Genomic DNA, 17,846 nt, shown 5'->3' on the forward strand with positions numbered 1-17,846 from the left:
CCAACTATAATCATGAGTTTGTGTAAGATAAAGTTTTGAAGTAAAGTGTTCAAATATTTTCACATATTTTTTTCGGTATATGAAAAAGAAAAAAGTTTTAAGAAGAGTCTACTAAATACCCATGTATCTAACACCCAATAGTTTAACAGTTGATGTGTTTTTATTTCATCTATCAACCTATCCATTAATGTATAATGTGCGTGTGTGTAAAATTTGTGGGAGTTGGGTATATATTCAAATATCCTCATAAGTAAAGATTGGATTTATATTATTCATACTGTATTTGTATACTAAAAATCCACCAGATAAGACTATGTTAAATCTATTGACGATGCTTATGTCTCTATCCAGAATAGGCTTCCTGGTAGACCTAGATGGACAAACACAATCTAACAGTGCTGAATGAATTCATTCTGACGGGAGTCACAGACCGCCCAGAGCTGCAGCCTCCATTGTTTGGACTGTTCCTCATCATATACATGACTTCAATGGTGGGCAACTTGGGCATAATCATCCTCACCATGATGGACTCTAGTCTACAAACACCCATGTACTTTTTTCTCAGACACCTGGCTATCACTGATCTTGGTTACTCAACAGCTGTGGGGCCCAAAATGTTGGTAAATTTTGTTGTGCATGAAAATACAATCTCCTATTATTTTTGTGCTATACAGCTAGCTATCTTTATATTGTTCATGACTAGTGAACTATTTATTCTGTCAGCAATGTCGTATGACTGCTATGTGGCCATCTGTAACCCTCTGCTCTACACAGTCATCATGTCACAAAGGATATATTGGGTGCTGGTGGTGATTCCCTATCTCTACAGCACATTTGTTTCCCTTCTCCTCACCATAAAGATTTTTAATTTATCCTTCTGTGGCTACAATGTCATCAGGCATTTCTACTGTGATGCTCTCCCCTTGGTATCTTTGCTCTGCTCAAACACACATGAAATCAAATTGATCATTCTCATCTTAGCAGTTTTTGAGTTAATTTCATCCTTCCTAATAGTTCTTGTTTCTTACCTGCTCATCCTTGCAGCTGTTTTCAAGATGAAGTCAGCTGAGGGCAGGCACAAGGCCTTCTCCACCTGTGGATCCCACCTGACAGTGGTGGTAGTGTTTTATGGGACTTTAATCTTTATATACGTGCAGCCCAAGTCCAGTTCCTCCTTTGACACTGATAAAATGGCTTCCGTATTTTACACACTGATTATCCCCATGTTGAATCCCTTGATCTATAGTTTGAGGAATAAAGATGTGAAGTATGCCTTACATAGGACTTTGGGACAATTATGTAATATATTTACTCAAAGTTCGCTATACCATATGATTCGTATAAATTACACTGTGGGCTTTAAACTGTTTTCTGTGTGCCTCCAGAGGGGATAGCAAGCACAAAAGTACAGATAAGTTCAACACATATTTCCGTGTTGCCTTCTACTACAACCTCTACTAAAAGCTGTAAATAGATTAAGAAATAAAACTATAAAAAAATGTTGTCTTCCTTAAACAGGAGAGATGCATTATAAGCATAGTAATTAAGAAATTGTATAGGATATTAGAAGTTGTTAGGAGGTGATTTAAAAAAAAAAACAAGGGTAAATATATATGCTCAGTGGGATGGGGAAACAGTAGTAAATAGGAAGAATTCCAAGTACCTGTTGTTTTCTTCATTTAGAAGAAAAAAAATTGTAGAAAGTGTATGTGTGCGTATGTGTATGTGTGTGTTTGGCATGTATACATGTATGTGTGTGCATATGTGTGTGCATGTATGTATGTGCATGCTTGTGTATATGTGCTTGTGAGTGTATTCCTGTGTTTGTATGTGTGTGTACATGTGTATGTATGTGTGTGTGCACGTGCGTGTGTGTTCGTGTCTCCATATCTTCTGTTTTGTGCTTATTCTCTGCCTGGGGGTGGCTAATTATAATTGGAAGAAGACTCAGTATAGTGGGATGATTTGAAGTACTCAGTCATCTGAATTTGCTCAAATGTTGACTTTCTAAACCTTGAAATTCATCTCTTTCATCATCAGTGCCTTTACTTTCATATATGAGCCCTTAGAGTCTGTTTACTTTGTTATTATTTTTATTATTATTATAACAGTAATATAAACAGTAAGAAAATATAGTTATATTTGACAAGACCAGATCAGTATCTGGTTTTTTTCTAAATCAGCCCATTTTGTCTGTATCATTAGATATATCAATTAAGATAAATTTATTGAAGTCAGCCACAGAAGTTTCCAGTTTTTTTCATTTTTTCTTTCCCAGATTGATATTGCTTCCCAATTGCGTACTTTTGTCCCATAGATTTTTATCCTCATCTCTTTAGAAAACAATAGTTATTCTTATTTAGAAGACATTATCTAACTGTTTAAGGTATCCTTGCAGAAGAAGTCTATGGTATGATGACTTAGGTCATTTGCCTTGTGTTTTTTTTTAGCCAGTTCTCTCAAATTTGGGTAATGTGAGTGTGCACTATATTTTGAGTGATTTATGGTTTGATTTCGTTTTTTTGATTATTCTACTTGGAAGAAGCAAAAGAAGATAATCCCATGGTTTGAACTATGCTGTGTTTCTAGTGAGTAATGTGTGATTTGTAGTATTTTATATATTTGCCATTGTTTCTGCACATGTTATTGTTGTTAGGTGCTGTCGAGTTTTTGACTCAAAGCGACCCTATGTACAACAGAAGGAAACACTGCCAGGTACGGTGCCATCCTCACAATAGTTGTTATGCTTGAGCCCATTGTTGCTGTCACTGTTGTCAATTCATCTCCTTGAGGGTCTTCCTCTTTCTTGCTGACACTCTACTTTACCAAGCATGACATCTTTCTCCCTGAACTGACCTGTCCCGATACAGGTCCAAAGCATATGAGATGTAATCTCTCCCTTCTTGCTTCTAAGGAGCATTGTGGTTGTATTCTTCAGAGATATATTTGTTTGTTCTTTTGGCAGTCCATGGTATATTCAATATTCTTTGACAACACCACAATTCAAAGCCATCAATTCTTTGGTCTTATTCATCATCCAGCTTTAATATGCATATGAGGCAACCGAAAACACCAAGCCTTGGGTCAGGGCACCTTAGTCTTCAAGGTAAAATGAAATCTTTGACAACTTCAATCTTTTCTCCGTTTATCATGATGTTGTCTATTGGTCCAGTTGTGAGGATTTTTATTTTCTTTAAGTTGAGGTGTAATCTATAATGAGGTTATGGTCTTTGATTTTCATCAGTAAGTGCTTCAAGTCCTCTTCACTCTCAGCAAGCAAGGTTGTGGGTCATCTGCATAACACAGGTTGTTAATAAGTCTTCTTCCAAACCTGATTTTGCATTCTTCATAAAGTCCAGGTTCTGGGATAATTTCTTAGCATACAGATTGTATAGGTATGGTGAAAGATACAACCCTGATGCACACCTTAACTGACTTTAAACCACACATTATCCCCTTGTTCTGTTCGAACAACTGCCTTTTGACTGGATACAGGTTCCTCATAAGCACAATAAAGTGTTCTGGAATTCCCATTATTCTCAATGTTATCAATAATTTGTTATGATTCACATGGTCGAATGCATTTGTATAATCAATAAAAAACAGGTAAATATATTTCTGGTATTCTTTGCTTTTAGCCAGGATCCATCTGACAGCAGCTATGTGTTTTTTTCTAGACATAGTTGCCCCATTTTCCCTGCTAATTTTCCATACATATTTTCTTATTTTTATTCCTTTAATATTAACAAAACATTTGTAATAAAAAAGCAAAATTAAAATTTACATACACTAAGGTTGTCTAAAAAAAAAAAAAGATGCAATCTAGGTTTTAATTTAGCACCATACAAGGAGGGGTATGATATAGTCCATGTATATAGAGACTAGAAAACGCATGAGAAAAAAAAAAAAAAGAGTCACTAATAAAGAGAGTATTGAAATGGAAATCTCATTTAAAGTGCTCTGCATCCTCAATCAGGTCCAAGTGAACTGACTGGAAATTCTATTAAGTGTTTAGGGAAAAAAGAAGCAGCCTAAACTATACAAAATCTTCCACCAAAACTGAAGAAAAGGGTATATTTGCATTTGCTATATGAAGATACCTTTAACTGTGATATCAAACTCAGAACAAAACATTAAAAGAAGAGAAAATAACAGAACACATACGTATAAAATCTAAAGAAAAATTTATGAAATTGAATCTGATGATGTGAAGACAATAACACACCAAATTAGGTGTGTTCCAGGAACGCACATAGTTCTAAGTTAAAAAAATCAATTATGGACATTAAACATAATAAGAAATTATAAATGAAAGACAATACCATATGAATAGATATAGAGGAACATTTAAAAGTTCCAATAATTGTGATAGAACTTAGAGTAAACTGGTATTAAAATGGAACATTATCAAACTAATAGAGGGCACCCATGAATAACCTACAGCTACCATCACGCATGGTATGAAAGACTGAATACATTCTCAGGAAGACCATGAACAAAACAAGTAAATCCACTCTTACCACATATATTTGATATTTTAGTGGATATTCTAGGCAACACAATAAAAAATTAAATAAATAAGTAGAAAGCATCCAGATTGGAAAGGAAGAAGGGAAACTTTTCTTAATGATAGGAGACATTTTTTTATGTAAAAAATCGAATAGTGCCTACATTACATTTATAGAGCTAAAAAGGTAATTTAATGTATTTTTATGAATATACTTTCAGCTTATTAAAAAAAAAAAAAAAAACCTGTGGATTTTAAGTGGGCCTTCGTCGAGCTCTGTTTGGTTGGTGTTGATAGATTCTTGTTTACAACTTAGTGAGTACCAGTGTCTTCTGTTGATAAAGTTATTTTTGTCCTCTCATCTTCCATATTTCCCTTTTTCATATGTTGTTTACTTCCTCATGTCCTCTAAGTTACAACATCTTCTTTATCTCCTTTTTCCATATGTTGTTTATGTCTTCGTTTGTTTTCAGTGAGCCTGCTCTCCACAGGCCCTATGGACATTTTAGGCTGGAAAATTTGCTACTGTGGGAAGTCGCCCTGTATACAGTAGGATATTTAGCTATAACCCAGTCCTCTAAAAATTAGATACAAGTAATACCCTTCTTCTAGTTGTGGCACCCAAAGAGTCCCAGGCATTGACAAATGTTCTTTCTGGAGCAAATTTTCCCCAACTGATAATCATTTAGCACTCTTTTTCTCTCCCTCTTTGTCTCTCTCCCTTTCCCTCTCCTTCTTTCTCTATGTATATATGCTTTATTTGTTGGAGGTGGGTTTACTTTCAAATACCTATACTGGAAAGCTTGGATTAATCTTATTCTTTTAGTATATTGACTTTGTATACTAAAAATCTATCCGATGATACTGCATAAAAGTTATTGACAATGCTGATGTCTCTATCCAGAATAGGTTTCCTGATAGACCAAGATGGACAAACACAATCTAACAGTGCTGAATGAATTCATTCTGACGGGAATCACAGACCGCCCAGAGCTGCAGGCTCCATTGTTCTGGCTGCTCCTCATCGTCTACATGATCTCAGTGGTGGGCAACTTGGGCATCATCATCTTCACCAAGATGGACTCCAGGCTACAAACTCCCATGTACTTTTTTCTCAGACATCTGGCTATCACTGATCTTGGTTATTCAACAGCTGTGGGACCCAAAATGCTAGCCAATTTTGTTGTGGATAAAAATACAATCTCCTATTATTTTTGTGCTATACAGCTATCTTTCTTTCTTGTGTTCATTGTTAGTGAAATTTTCATTCTGTCAACAATGTCTTATGACCGCTGTGTGGCCATCTGTAACCCTCTTCTCTACACAGTCATCATGTCACAAAGGGTGTGTCAGGTGCTGGTGTCAATCCCCTATCTCTGCAGCTCTATTGTTTCTCTTCTGGTCACCACAAAAATTTTTAAGTTATCCTTCTGTCATGATAATGTCATCAGGCATTTCTACTGTGACAGCCTCCCCTTATTATCTTTGCTCTGCTCAAAAAAGACACATGAAATTTAATTGATCATTCTCATCTTAGCAGCTTTTGATTTGATTTCATCGCTCCTATTTAGTTCTTGTTTCTTACCTACTCATTCTTGTAGCCATTCTCAGGATGAAGTCAGCTGAAAGGTAGGCACAAGGCATTCTCCACCTGTGGATCCCACCTGACAGTGGTGGTAGTGTTCGATGGGACTTTAATCTTTATGTACGTGCAGCCCAAGTCCAGTCATTCCTTTGGCACTGATGAAGTGGCTTCCATATTTTATACCTTGCTGATCCCCTTATTGAATCCCTTGATCTATAGCTTGAGGAACAAAGTTGTAATAAATGCCCTATATAGGACATTGAAAAAATTCGCAATACATTTTCTACAGTTTGATGTACCACATGGCTCCCATAAGTTACACCATGATCTTTAAACTGCATCTGTGTTCCTCCTTAGGGAATAGCAAGCACAAATATATACATCATATATTTATAAATTGCCTTCAATGTTCTAGTCACTCTTCTAAGTGCTGTAAATTCATTGATGAACAAAGGAGTAGAAACCTTTACCTTCTTTGAAGGGGGGAGATGGATCACGAACATAATAACCCACAGCTATCAAGTTGATTCCAACTCATAGCGACTGCATAGGGTTCCAAGGCTTTAAATATACACGGAAGATGACTGCCATATCTTTCTCCCATGGAGCTACTGGTGGTTTTGAACTGCCAATCTTTAGGATAGCAGCTGATTGCTTTTAAAAGCAGGGCTCCTTACAAACATAATAATTTAGTAAATTTTATGGTAGACTGTGTTGGGGATCATGAAAGCAGGTAAAGAGAGTGGGTATGCTGAGTGGGAGTAGAGAAAAGCACTAGGTACAAAAGTGAATTTACAATGATTCTGGTGTTTTTTTTTTAACTAGTAGAATAAAATTTGCAATGTCAGCATCTGTGTTTGTGTACGTGTATGGTTGTGTAAGTCATTGCCTTGTGTTTTATCCTTCATAGATTTCTTACGGGTGCAGTAGATTCGGGGCTGTTTGCAAGGGTCTTAGCGTATGTGATGATGTCAAGTAGTCAGTTATCTGAATTTGCTCAAATGCCCCCATTCCAGACCTTGGAGCTCCACTCTTTTCTCATTAATTCCTTTACCTTCGCATATGTCTGTTAATGAAACATACTTGACAATTTAGCAATCCACAAGTTTAGCGCAGCATCTGACTTTGTTTTAATCAACTCTTTTTACCTAGATCAGTATATACACCAATTAAGATGAATTTCTTGAGGCCAACTGTAGAGGCTCCCAAGTTTGGAATACTTCCCCCTCTGGTTGTTCTTATTTAATAATGATTAGTTTTGTTTCATGGGTTATCTTTTCTTATCTATATGAAAAACTTTTAAAAACATTTGTTCATTTTTATTGTGTGTGTGTGTGCATATTTCCTTGGAAAACAGGATATTTTGTGATGGATTAATTTTGCTGCCTCTCTTTCACTTGTTTGGCTTTTCTAAACTTTGGTCAGTATTTATTATGCACTATATTTTCATTGATCCTACTTGTGAGAACCAAAATGAAATAATCTCATGGTTTGCACCATGCTGAATTTCTACTTCAAGTGAGGTATGTTATATGGCAAGGATATAATTACACTGCCTAATGGACATAAGTGTTGCATGTTACTCAAATTTTACCAAGTATTTTGTACACTATTTTTTTTAAAACTTCTAGAATTTTATTGAAGCTAGTGAGAGTCTAAATAATTTTTCTGGTTCACATTCACAAAATATAATCCCCTGTGTAGCCAATGAAATTTGAATAAAAACAGTTCATTGAAATATAAGACAAAAGTGCACGTTATATTGTCATGTGAGCAGGAATATTTTTAAAGAGTTAAAACAGAAGGTTAAGATGGTCATGAGCACTACCAGGTAATAATATCTCACATGTATTGAATGTTATGTCATAGTCGCTCTTCAGGTTTTAATTAATCATCACAATAGCTCAGTGAAGTAGCTTCTATTAATATTTACACATTTTAGAAGGTAAAATAGAGGTTCAGAGAGGGTAAATAAATTATCCAAGTTCAACTTATGAAGGATAAATTAATTACCCAAGCTCATAGAAGTCTTAAGCATTAGAACCAAGTTGCAAAGGCAAATGTTCTAGCTCCATTTTCCATGCTCATAACAGCTACTCGATATTACCTCTTAATGTCAGTTTTCTGACTCATTGGTGTCAGCCCTGAGATGACAGAGAGTAAAACTTCACTCTGACAGGTATTAAATTAAAATAAGAGAAATAGTAGTGGGGTTCATAAACAGTGAATACTTAGGATAACGTCTCTGAGAGAAAATAAATTAAGAAATTGACTCACAGCAAGCTAATTGGCTCATTTTAGATGTGTGACATTGCTGAAACCAAATAATGGATAATCATCACAAAGTGAATGCAGGGTATAGTCTGATGGGGTTTATGATACAATTGCAGTGGGGGATATCTGGAATTATCATTCAGTAGTAGGAAAGATGAAAAAAATAAGTAAACAATGAAGTTCCTATTTTAATAAATGATTTCTGGATTTCCACCTGAGAAGTTCAGTTCCCTTTTAAAAAATAAAAAAAGTAGAATTAAAAAATAAAAAGCTAAATCACTATTGTTGATGATTTGTAGAAGTCTGGCAGGGATTTGTCAAGATTCATGTTACTTCCTTAAAAAGGGGAGGCCTGTGAGAAGCTGCAAGGAGATTTATTCGCCATCCCCTTCTGCCTCCTGGACTTTCTTGCTATGTGAACTTCAATTTTTTTGAGAATTTAAGAACAAGAGATTGGCAAATATATTAACTTTGATATTGCTGAGCTACTGAACCAATGAGAACCATGAGGCTCTACTACTTGACATTTTTTTTCTTTAAGAAATTAAACTCTCTTTCTTGAGTTAGTATTTATTCAGTGACCCATTTATTTATTGAGTGTTTCACTACATGCATGGAAAAAGCATTCCTAGGTGATACAAGGGGGAAAGGCAAAAGCACATACAACTGTGAATGTTGGGGACCAAGGAATTCTAAGTTGTGCCATTCATATAGGGCAAGATGTGAAAGAGCCAGCTGAGAATGTGCAATATATTGGGTATCACCATGCTTAATGTAAACACCCAAGAGTTCCTCACCACAGTAATCATACAGATCAAAAGGGACAATGTGCAAATCAGGGATATCCCTCAACCCAAAGAAAACAAATTTGTCTAATCCACCTACGTAATTTTTCATTAAAGGAGCTCCTGAAAATAACAAACAGAGACAGACAGACAGAAAGGGATAAAAACAATAAGAAAATATTAACCAGGAGATTAAGTAAACAAAGTAAATATTATTACAGTTAGAATAAGAATCTGTGATTCATTAAAATATTTAACAGTCCTGGATAATCTTAATACTATTGTTGTTGTTATTAGGTACCATCTATTCAGTTCCGACTCCTAGAAACTTCACGTATAACAGAACAAAACAGTGCCTGGTCCTGCACCATTCTCACAATCATTGCTATGTCTGAGCCCATTGTTGCGGGCACTGTGTCAATCCATCTCATAAGGTCTTCTTCTTTATTACTGACCCTCTACTATACCAAGCATGATGTCCTTCTCCAGGAACTGGTCCCTTCCACCATATGTCAAATAATATCTGCATATAAGTTCACAAATAGAGAAAGTTACCACAAAGCAGAGGAGACTGAGGGAATTGACAAATTGGTACCACATGTATTCCAGGATTCCCTGGAGAAATGGTAAACAGAAGAGCTGAACAGCAACGCCATGATGTAGGAAAGTCTCAGAAGTCAAGTAACAGGAGGAGTGATATTCTAATTCCCAGCGTATATGGATGGCACATCCTAGAACACTGAGGGGCATGTCCTTCTCTACAACATGTGGTGTTTCTCCCAGTTTCTGCTGTGTGGTATTCTAGCAGAAGTTCATCTTGTATTCATAGCCGGTCTTACCTATATACAATGGCAACTAACAACCACAACCTATGCAGGCTCCTTGATGAGAAAAATAAAAATATTTAGTATGAGATTATACGACTTAAATCCCAACAAACAAGCACAATATATGAAATAACAGCAGAGTATAAAATCAGGCATCTCTCGCTACTTACATAATTCTTAGCTCAAAATATTAGTGTATTACTTGGAGCAACAGAAATACATCAACCCTAGAATAGGCAAAATAAAAATTTATTTTCTCATAGAAAACACTGGCATTTTTAAAACTCACCTCTTCATGGGACTTTTCTTTGATCATCACAACCAGTTGATTCCATGGAACTTATAAGCTTATTTTAAAGTAATTGATATGGAAATAAAGTATAAGGCTTTTTTTCAAAGCTTTATTTTTTTACAAAGTCATTATATTTTCATGATTTTTCTAACCATAAAGATATTTCATACCTACTTGAGTAAGCATGAGTTCTGTAGGTTTATTGTGCTTCATACATGAAAAAATCTTTTATAACAGAACTTGAAAGTCAGATAAATTGGTCTTTTTTCTTGTTATTTTTAACTCCACCAGGATATTGTTAGAGATCCCAAAACCTTTAGATTTGGTTGCTGTCTTAATACCAAATAATGGAGAAAATTAATTATGGAGCAGCCTTAAAAAACCTTTTAGAATTCTTCTTGTTTTCCTCTCTTTTTAAAACAAAGTATTATAATGACATGTGCAAAGAGCTGGAGATGGAAAACCAAAAGGGAAGAACACGCTCGGCCTTTCTCAAGCTGAAAGAACTGAAGAAAAATTCAAGCCTCAAGTTGCAATAGTGAAGGATTCCATGGGGAAAATAATAAATGATGCAGGAAGCATCAATAGAAGATGGAAGGAATACACAGAGTTATTATACCAAAAAGAATTAGTCGATGTTCAACCATTTCAAGAGGTGGCATATGATCAAGAACCGATGGTACTGAAGGCAGAAGTCCAAGTTGCTCTGAAGGCATTGGTAAAAAAACAAGGCTCCAGGAATTGATGGAATATCAGTTGAGATGTTTCAACAAACAGATGCAGCACTGGAGGTGCTCACTCGTCTATGCCAAGAAATATGGAAGACAGCTTCCTGGCCAACTGACTGGAAGAGATCCATATTTATGCCTATTCCCAAGAAAGGTTATCCAACTGAAGGTGGAAATTATAGAACAATATCATTAATATCACATGCAAGCAAAATTTTGCTGAAGATCATTCAAAAACGGCTACAGCAGTATATCGACAGGGAACTGCCAGAAATTCAGGCTGGTTTCAGAAGAGGACATGGAACCAGGGATATCATTGCTGATGTCAGATGGATCCTGGCTGAAAGCAGAGAATACCAGAAGGATTTTTACCCTTGTTTTATGGACTATGCAAAGGCATTCGACTGTGTGGATCATAACAAACTATGGAAGAAAATGTTTTACATCCTACTTAAGTGAGTAGTGTCTGGGGTCTAAAAAGCTTGTGAGCAGCCATCTAAGACACTCTGTTAGTCCTACCTCATCTGGAGCAAGAGAGAATGAAGAATGTCAAGGACACAAGGGAAAGATTAGTCCAAAGGACTAATGGACAACTACCACAGCCTCCACCAGAGTGAGTCTGACACAACTGGATGGTGCCCAGCTACCACCTCCGACTGCTTTGACAGAGATCACAATTGAGAACACCAAACAGAGTTGGAGAAAAATGTAGAACAAAATTCTAACTCAGAAAAAAAGACCAGCCTTATTGGTCTGACAGAGACTGGAGAAACCCCAAGAGTATGACCCCCGGAAACTCTTTTAAGTCAGTACTGAAGTCACCCCTGAGGTTCAGCCTTCAGCCAAAGATTAGACAGGCCTGTAAAACAAAAGATGATTAAATGGGCACAACTGCCCAAGGACAAGGATGAGAAGGGAGCAGGGGACATGAAAGCTAGTAATGCGGAACCCAAGGCCTAGAAAGGGAGAGTGTTGACATGTTTTGGAGTTGGCAACCAATGTCATAAAATAATATATATATTAATTATTTAATGAGAAACTAACTTGCCCTGTAAATCTTCATCTAAGGTACAATTATATATATATATATATAAACACACACACACACAAATATATATATCTCAAGAGGTCAGTTGGAATATCATTTTCTTTAAATGCTATGTTGACCGTTTTGAGACCCTGGGTGGATGCCAGTCTGCTCTACTTCTTGAGCAGTTGATTATTTCCACTCTCTACCCACTCCCCTTATTAGGTCCTCACCTTCCTGGGCAACTATGTACCCATCCTAATCACCCAGGGGACAAAGTACCAAATAATTAGGGATAGTCCTATACACTCTGAGCCAGCAGAATAATTCAAAATGTCAAATATCCAGGAAAATTGAGAAAGCTAGATAACACCACTCTGCTTGCCATACATAAGCCTTCTCATGAAATTCCAGTTGGTTGTTACTTTCTCCCCAGTGGCAACCCCTTGTGTGGTCCTGAGTCCAAGGCATGACGTCCCTCTTTGCCTCTGGGAACCACTACTATAATCAACTTAGTTACTTTTCTTGGCCTCCATGACTCCTCTTTTCTGTGTCTCATCTGATATACCATCCCTTGGATTCTTTAGAGCAATAAATGCCCTCTAGTTACCCTTCTGGTTTCAGGAAGTATATGATATAAGAAAAGAGGGCATTTTTGTTTGGAAGTTCTATTAAAATAACATGACTGATATATAGTAAGCCAAACATTGTTTTAGTCACTCTGCCCTCATCTACCTAAGTGGTGTAATACAGGATTCATAACATCACTTGTAAAGCTGAACAGAAGTAATACTTACGAATATATTGATCTCGAGGAAGATATTATGAGAAAGGGACCAAAGAGTGTAATTAATGTAAAACCCATCAGGGACTGATTGGTCAGGAAATTTCAAGAAAAATAAAATTGTTCCTTGGACTAAATTAAATATATGAAATTATTCTAAAATTGAAGCTGGGAGACATGAGTCAACATCAAGGTAATAAGAATTGATAGACAGTACTTTTAGAAATATTTGCTCATATTGCAATTATTAAATGCTATACCCAAACAGTACTCTAAAGTATATAAATTTACAATTATTAGCTTCATATTCATTTGACATGATGTATTTTTATTGAAGTTAGTTTACACACAGCAAAATCCACATTTTTAAAGTATTTTTCTAATCTTTTTTATCACCATTACAACTAAAATATAGAAAAATTCCATTACTATCAAATTTTTTTGATATCCCCTTTGTGTATTCCTTCCATCTTATTTTGATGCTTCCTGTGCTGTCGTTCCTATTTGCAGACCAAATCCAGCAGAATAAGTAAATAAACTCATTGTAAAATTTATCTGAATGGTGAAAAAGCTACTATACCCCAAACAATATGACCAAAAAAAAAAAATTAGAACAAAGTTGGAAGATTTAAACACGTATACCCACCTTTCTTATTTATTGTTATTGTATACAACACAGAGTGAGGTAAAATGGAAGCTAACTATTCAAAACATAACAAATAATTAGCATATGTAACATAGTCACAGAACTAGAAATATAATCCAAGAATTCTAAAGAGATTGGGCAAATTGATGTTTTATTGACTGAACATTCAATTGCAAACATTAATGCTTACCATACCTAATAGCAAGATACTTGGGAATCTCACAGACAATAATATACCTTACTGTCTATGTCAAAGTCTGAAGTTCTTTATTCTGTATGTATATTCCCATTCCCATTAAAACCCATTGCTGTCGAGTCAATTCCCATTATGCATTATTCCCATTATGCATTATTAATACATAACAACTGATAAGGTCAAAGAAGAAAAAAATTAAAAAATTTTCCCAACCTATGCAATCTGAAATTGGTCAAACATGCAATCAAGATGCATTAGTAATTACTACTGATTAGAGTGTGAAACCCAGAAACAAAAAACGGTATGTAGTTGGAAAATATGGCCTTGGTGATACAAACAATGCCAGAGATATCAGGATAGAATTTTGCAAGACCAATGACTTGCTCATAGCAAATACCGTTTCTCAACAATGTAAATGGCAACTATACACATGGACCTTGCCAGGTGGAAGACACAGGAATCACATTGATTACATCTGTGGACAGAGAGAATGAGGCTCAATATCATCATTCAGAACAAGGCCAGGGGCCAACTGCAGAACAAATCAATTGCTCATATGCAAATTGAAGGTGAAAAAAATTAAAACAAATCCATGCGTGCCAAAGTATGACCTTGAGTGTATCTACCCCAATTTTGGATACCATCTCAACAATAAATTTGAAGCATCGAACACTAATGACCAAAGGCCTGATGAGTTGTGGAATGACATCAAGGACATCATACATGAAGAAAGCAAGAGGTCATTAAAAAGACAGAAAATAACAAAATGGATGTCAGAAGAGACTCTGAAACTGGCTCTTGAACATCAAGTAGCTAAAGCAAATAGAAGAAATGAAGTAAAAGAGCCAAACAGAAGATTTCAAAGAGCGGTTTGAGAAGACAAAGTGACCTGCAAAAACCTGGAGATATGAAACCAAAAGGAAGAAAAAGCTCACCATTCTTCAAGCTGAAAGGAATGAATAGAAAATTCAAGCCTCAGTAGTAATTTTAAAGGATTCTATTTGACTCGACGGCACTGGTTTGGGTGGATTTTATTGGAAACATACTGAACAACACAGGAAGCATCAAAATAAAATGGAAGGAATATACAGAGTCATTTTACCAGAAAGAACTGGTCTTAGTTTAACCATTTCGAGAGGTAGCATATGATCAAGAACTGATGATATTCTTGATCATAAGCTGCACTGAAGGCATTAGTGAAAAACAAGGCTCCAGGAATTGACCAAATACCAACAGAGATGTTTCCACAAATTGATACAATACTGGAAGCCCTTACTCATCTCTGACAAGAAATTTGGAAGACAGCTAGCTACCTGGCTCACAAACCTAGAGAGATCCATATTTGTGTCCGTTCCAAAGAAAGGTGACCTAACAGAATGTGGAAATTATTGAGCAATATAGTTAATAAAACAACAAAGTAAAATTTTTGGTGAAGTTAACTCAAAAGTATTTGCAGCAGTACATCAGGGAGAAACTGCCAAAAATTCAAGCTGGATTGAGAAGAGAGCATGTGAGGGCAGATATCATTGCTGATGTCAGAAGGAACTTGACTGAAAGTGGAGGATATCAGGAAGATGTTTACCTGTGTTGTATTGACTATGTAAAGGCATTTGACTGTGTGGATCATAACAAATTATGGATAAAATCACTAAGAATGTGAATTTCAGAAAACTTAATTGTGCTCATAAGGAACCTGTACACAGACCAAGAGGCAATCATTCAAACAGAACATGGGGATACTATAATGTGTGGTTTAAAATCAGGAAAGTTGTGTGTCGGGGTTGTATCTTCTCACCATACTTATTCAATCTGTATGTTGAGCAAATAATCGGAGAAGCTAGACTATACGAAGATGAAAGCAGGGTCAGGATTATAAAGACAAATTAACAACCTGTGATATGCACCTTGCTTGCTGAAAGTGAAGATGACTTAAGTACTTACTGATGAAGATCAAGGAAATCCTGGTGGTGTGGTGGTTAACAGATACAGCTGCTAATGAAAAGGTTGGCAGTTCAAATCCACCAGGCACTCCTTGGAAACTCTATGGGGCAATTCTAATCTGTCCTACGGGGTTGCTATGAGTAAGAATCAAATTGGTGCCAATGTTTTTTTTTTTTTTTCTTGATGAAGATAAAAGACTACAGCCTTCAATATGGATTTCACCTCAACACAAAGAAAAACAAAACTCTTCACAACTGGACGAATGAGCAATGTCATGATAAACAGATAATATTGAAGTTGTTAAGGATTTAATTTTACTTGGATGCACAATCAAAGCCCATGGAAACAGCAGTCAACAAACCAAACTACTTATTGCAATGGGCAAAACTTTTGGAAAAGGCCTCTTTAAAGAGTTCAATAGCAAAGATGCCACTTTGAGGACTAAGATGCACCTGACCAAAGTCAAGGTATTTTCAATTGGCTCATATGCATTCAAAACCTGGAGAATGAATAAGGAAGCCTGAAAAAGAATTGATGCTCCTGAATTATGGTGTTGGCAAAGAATATTGAATATACCATGGACTGCCAGAAGAATGAACAAATTTGTCCTGGAAGTAGTATAGCCAGAATGCTCCTTTTAAGTGAGGATGGTGAGATTTCTTCTCACATATTTTGGACATGTCCCTGAAGAGGGACATCCTGTTTGGTAAAGTAGAGGGTCAACAAAAAAGAGAAAGATCTTCAAGGAGATGGATTGGCACAGTGGCTGCAACAATGAGCTCAAATACAGCAACCAGTGTGAGAATGGTGTAGGACTGGGCAGTATTACAGTCTGTTGTACATATGATCACTATGAGTCGGAACTGACTTGAGGGCACCTAACAACAACAATAATATTATAATAGAGTTGGTTATTATTACTGCGGTTGGAACAAATTCTTATGGCATAAGGTTCTTATTGCCATGAATGATTGTCATATATATTTTAAATTGGTCCATGTTTGTATCACATAAAATATGTTTAAAAAATTGTTAAAACAATCATTTTTACGATTATAAATATATATATATATTTTATTTAGGAATAACTAAAAACTGTTTTTTTTTCCATTTTAAATCTGGATATTTTTGTTGGCGAGTTGAATGAGCCCATCCTGTCAATTGTGAAATAGCAATTATAATGTCATTTGAGAATTTCTTCAACTCATTGATTTAGGAAATTCATGTTGCTGATACTAATCTTGGTAGAAATTGGAAGATCAAAAATACAGAAAAATAATACAAATTCAAATTAATTTAATGTTAATTCAAATATATTTCTCAAAGAAGTCTTGTTAATGGTAAAGGTTGACATTATAGAATACAGTGCATAGAATCACAGAATTAATAATAACAAAATTGAGCCAATACGTGTTAGCCTACAGAGCCTGAGCTGAAGTGTATTCTATAAAAGGTATATTTCCAGAATGTGACATATTTTCCTGGAAATGTTTTAAAACACCTTGAATGAAAAGTAATGGGATTTCTAAAAGAGGAGGTAGAATGGGATTTGAATTTTAACTACTCCAAAACACTCTTTAAGTCACGCTACACATGTAACAAAAATTTAAAAAAAAATTGAAGTTGAAATTAAACGAGGCTTCTGTTAAAATCTCAGAAGTAATTATACAAGGTAGATCCCAAAAGTAAGTCACCAAGGTATAATCAAACTTAGCAAAACCAAAGATAAAAAATTTTAAGAGAGCCTAAGATAAACAAAAAGTCACCTACAAAGGAGAATAAACTCAGACTACTCAGCAGAAACCATGCAGGCAAGAAGGCAATGGTATGACACATATAAAGCCTTGAAAGAAAAAAAAAAAAATGTAAGCAAAGAATGATCTATCCAGCCAAACTATCTCTAAGATATGAAGGGGAAATTTGGATGTTTCCAGATAAACAGAATTTTAACGAATTTGCAAAAACTAAACCAAAACTACAAGAAATGCTAAAGGAAGTTCTCTGGTTAGAAAATCCATAACATCAGATAAAAATCTGACTAGAACACAGGACAAAGCAACCAGATATCAACCCAGATAAGGAAATTACAAAAATAAATCAGGATAAAAAAAGATGCTCAAAACAGGAAAACAGTGATGCAATTATGTAAAAACAAAACACAAAAAAAGATGACATTACATCAATAAAGAGGGACTAAAAAATGTAATCATAGATCTTTCATATGGAGAGAGAGTCAAGGCAATATAAAGAGTTA

The 17,846-nt window shown here is 35.6% G+C and overlaps 1 protein-coding gene across 1 annotated transcript; it reads left to right on the forward strand.

The window, feature by feature from the left end:
* The first annotated feature begins 374 nt into the window (after positions 1–374).
* On the forward strand, positions 375–1,394 carry LOC126080527 (olfactory receptor 8K3-like). The gene has a single exon (XM_049891729.1). It carries the CDS (start codon positions 375–377, stop codon positions 1,392–1,394), a length of 1,020 nt encoding a protein of 339 aa, XP_049747686.1.
* Positions 1,395–17,846: the final 16,452 nt, after the last annotated feature.

Source organism: Elephas maximus, chromosome 7 (assembly GCF_024166365.1).
Source record: "Elephas maximus indicus isolate mEleMax1 chromosome 7, mEleMax1 primary haplotype, whole genome shotgun sequence".
Lineage (NCBI taxonomy): Eukaryota > Metazoa > Chordata > Mammalia > Proboscidea > Elephantidae > Elephas > Elephas maximus.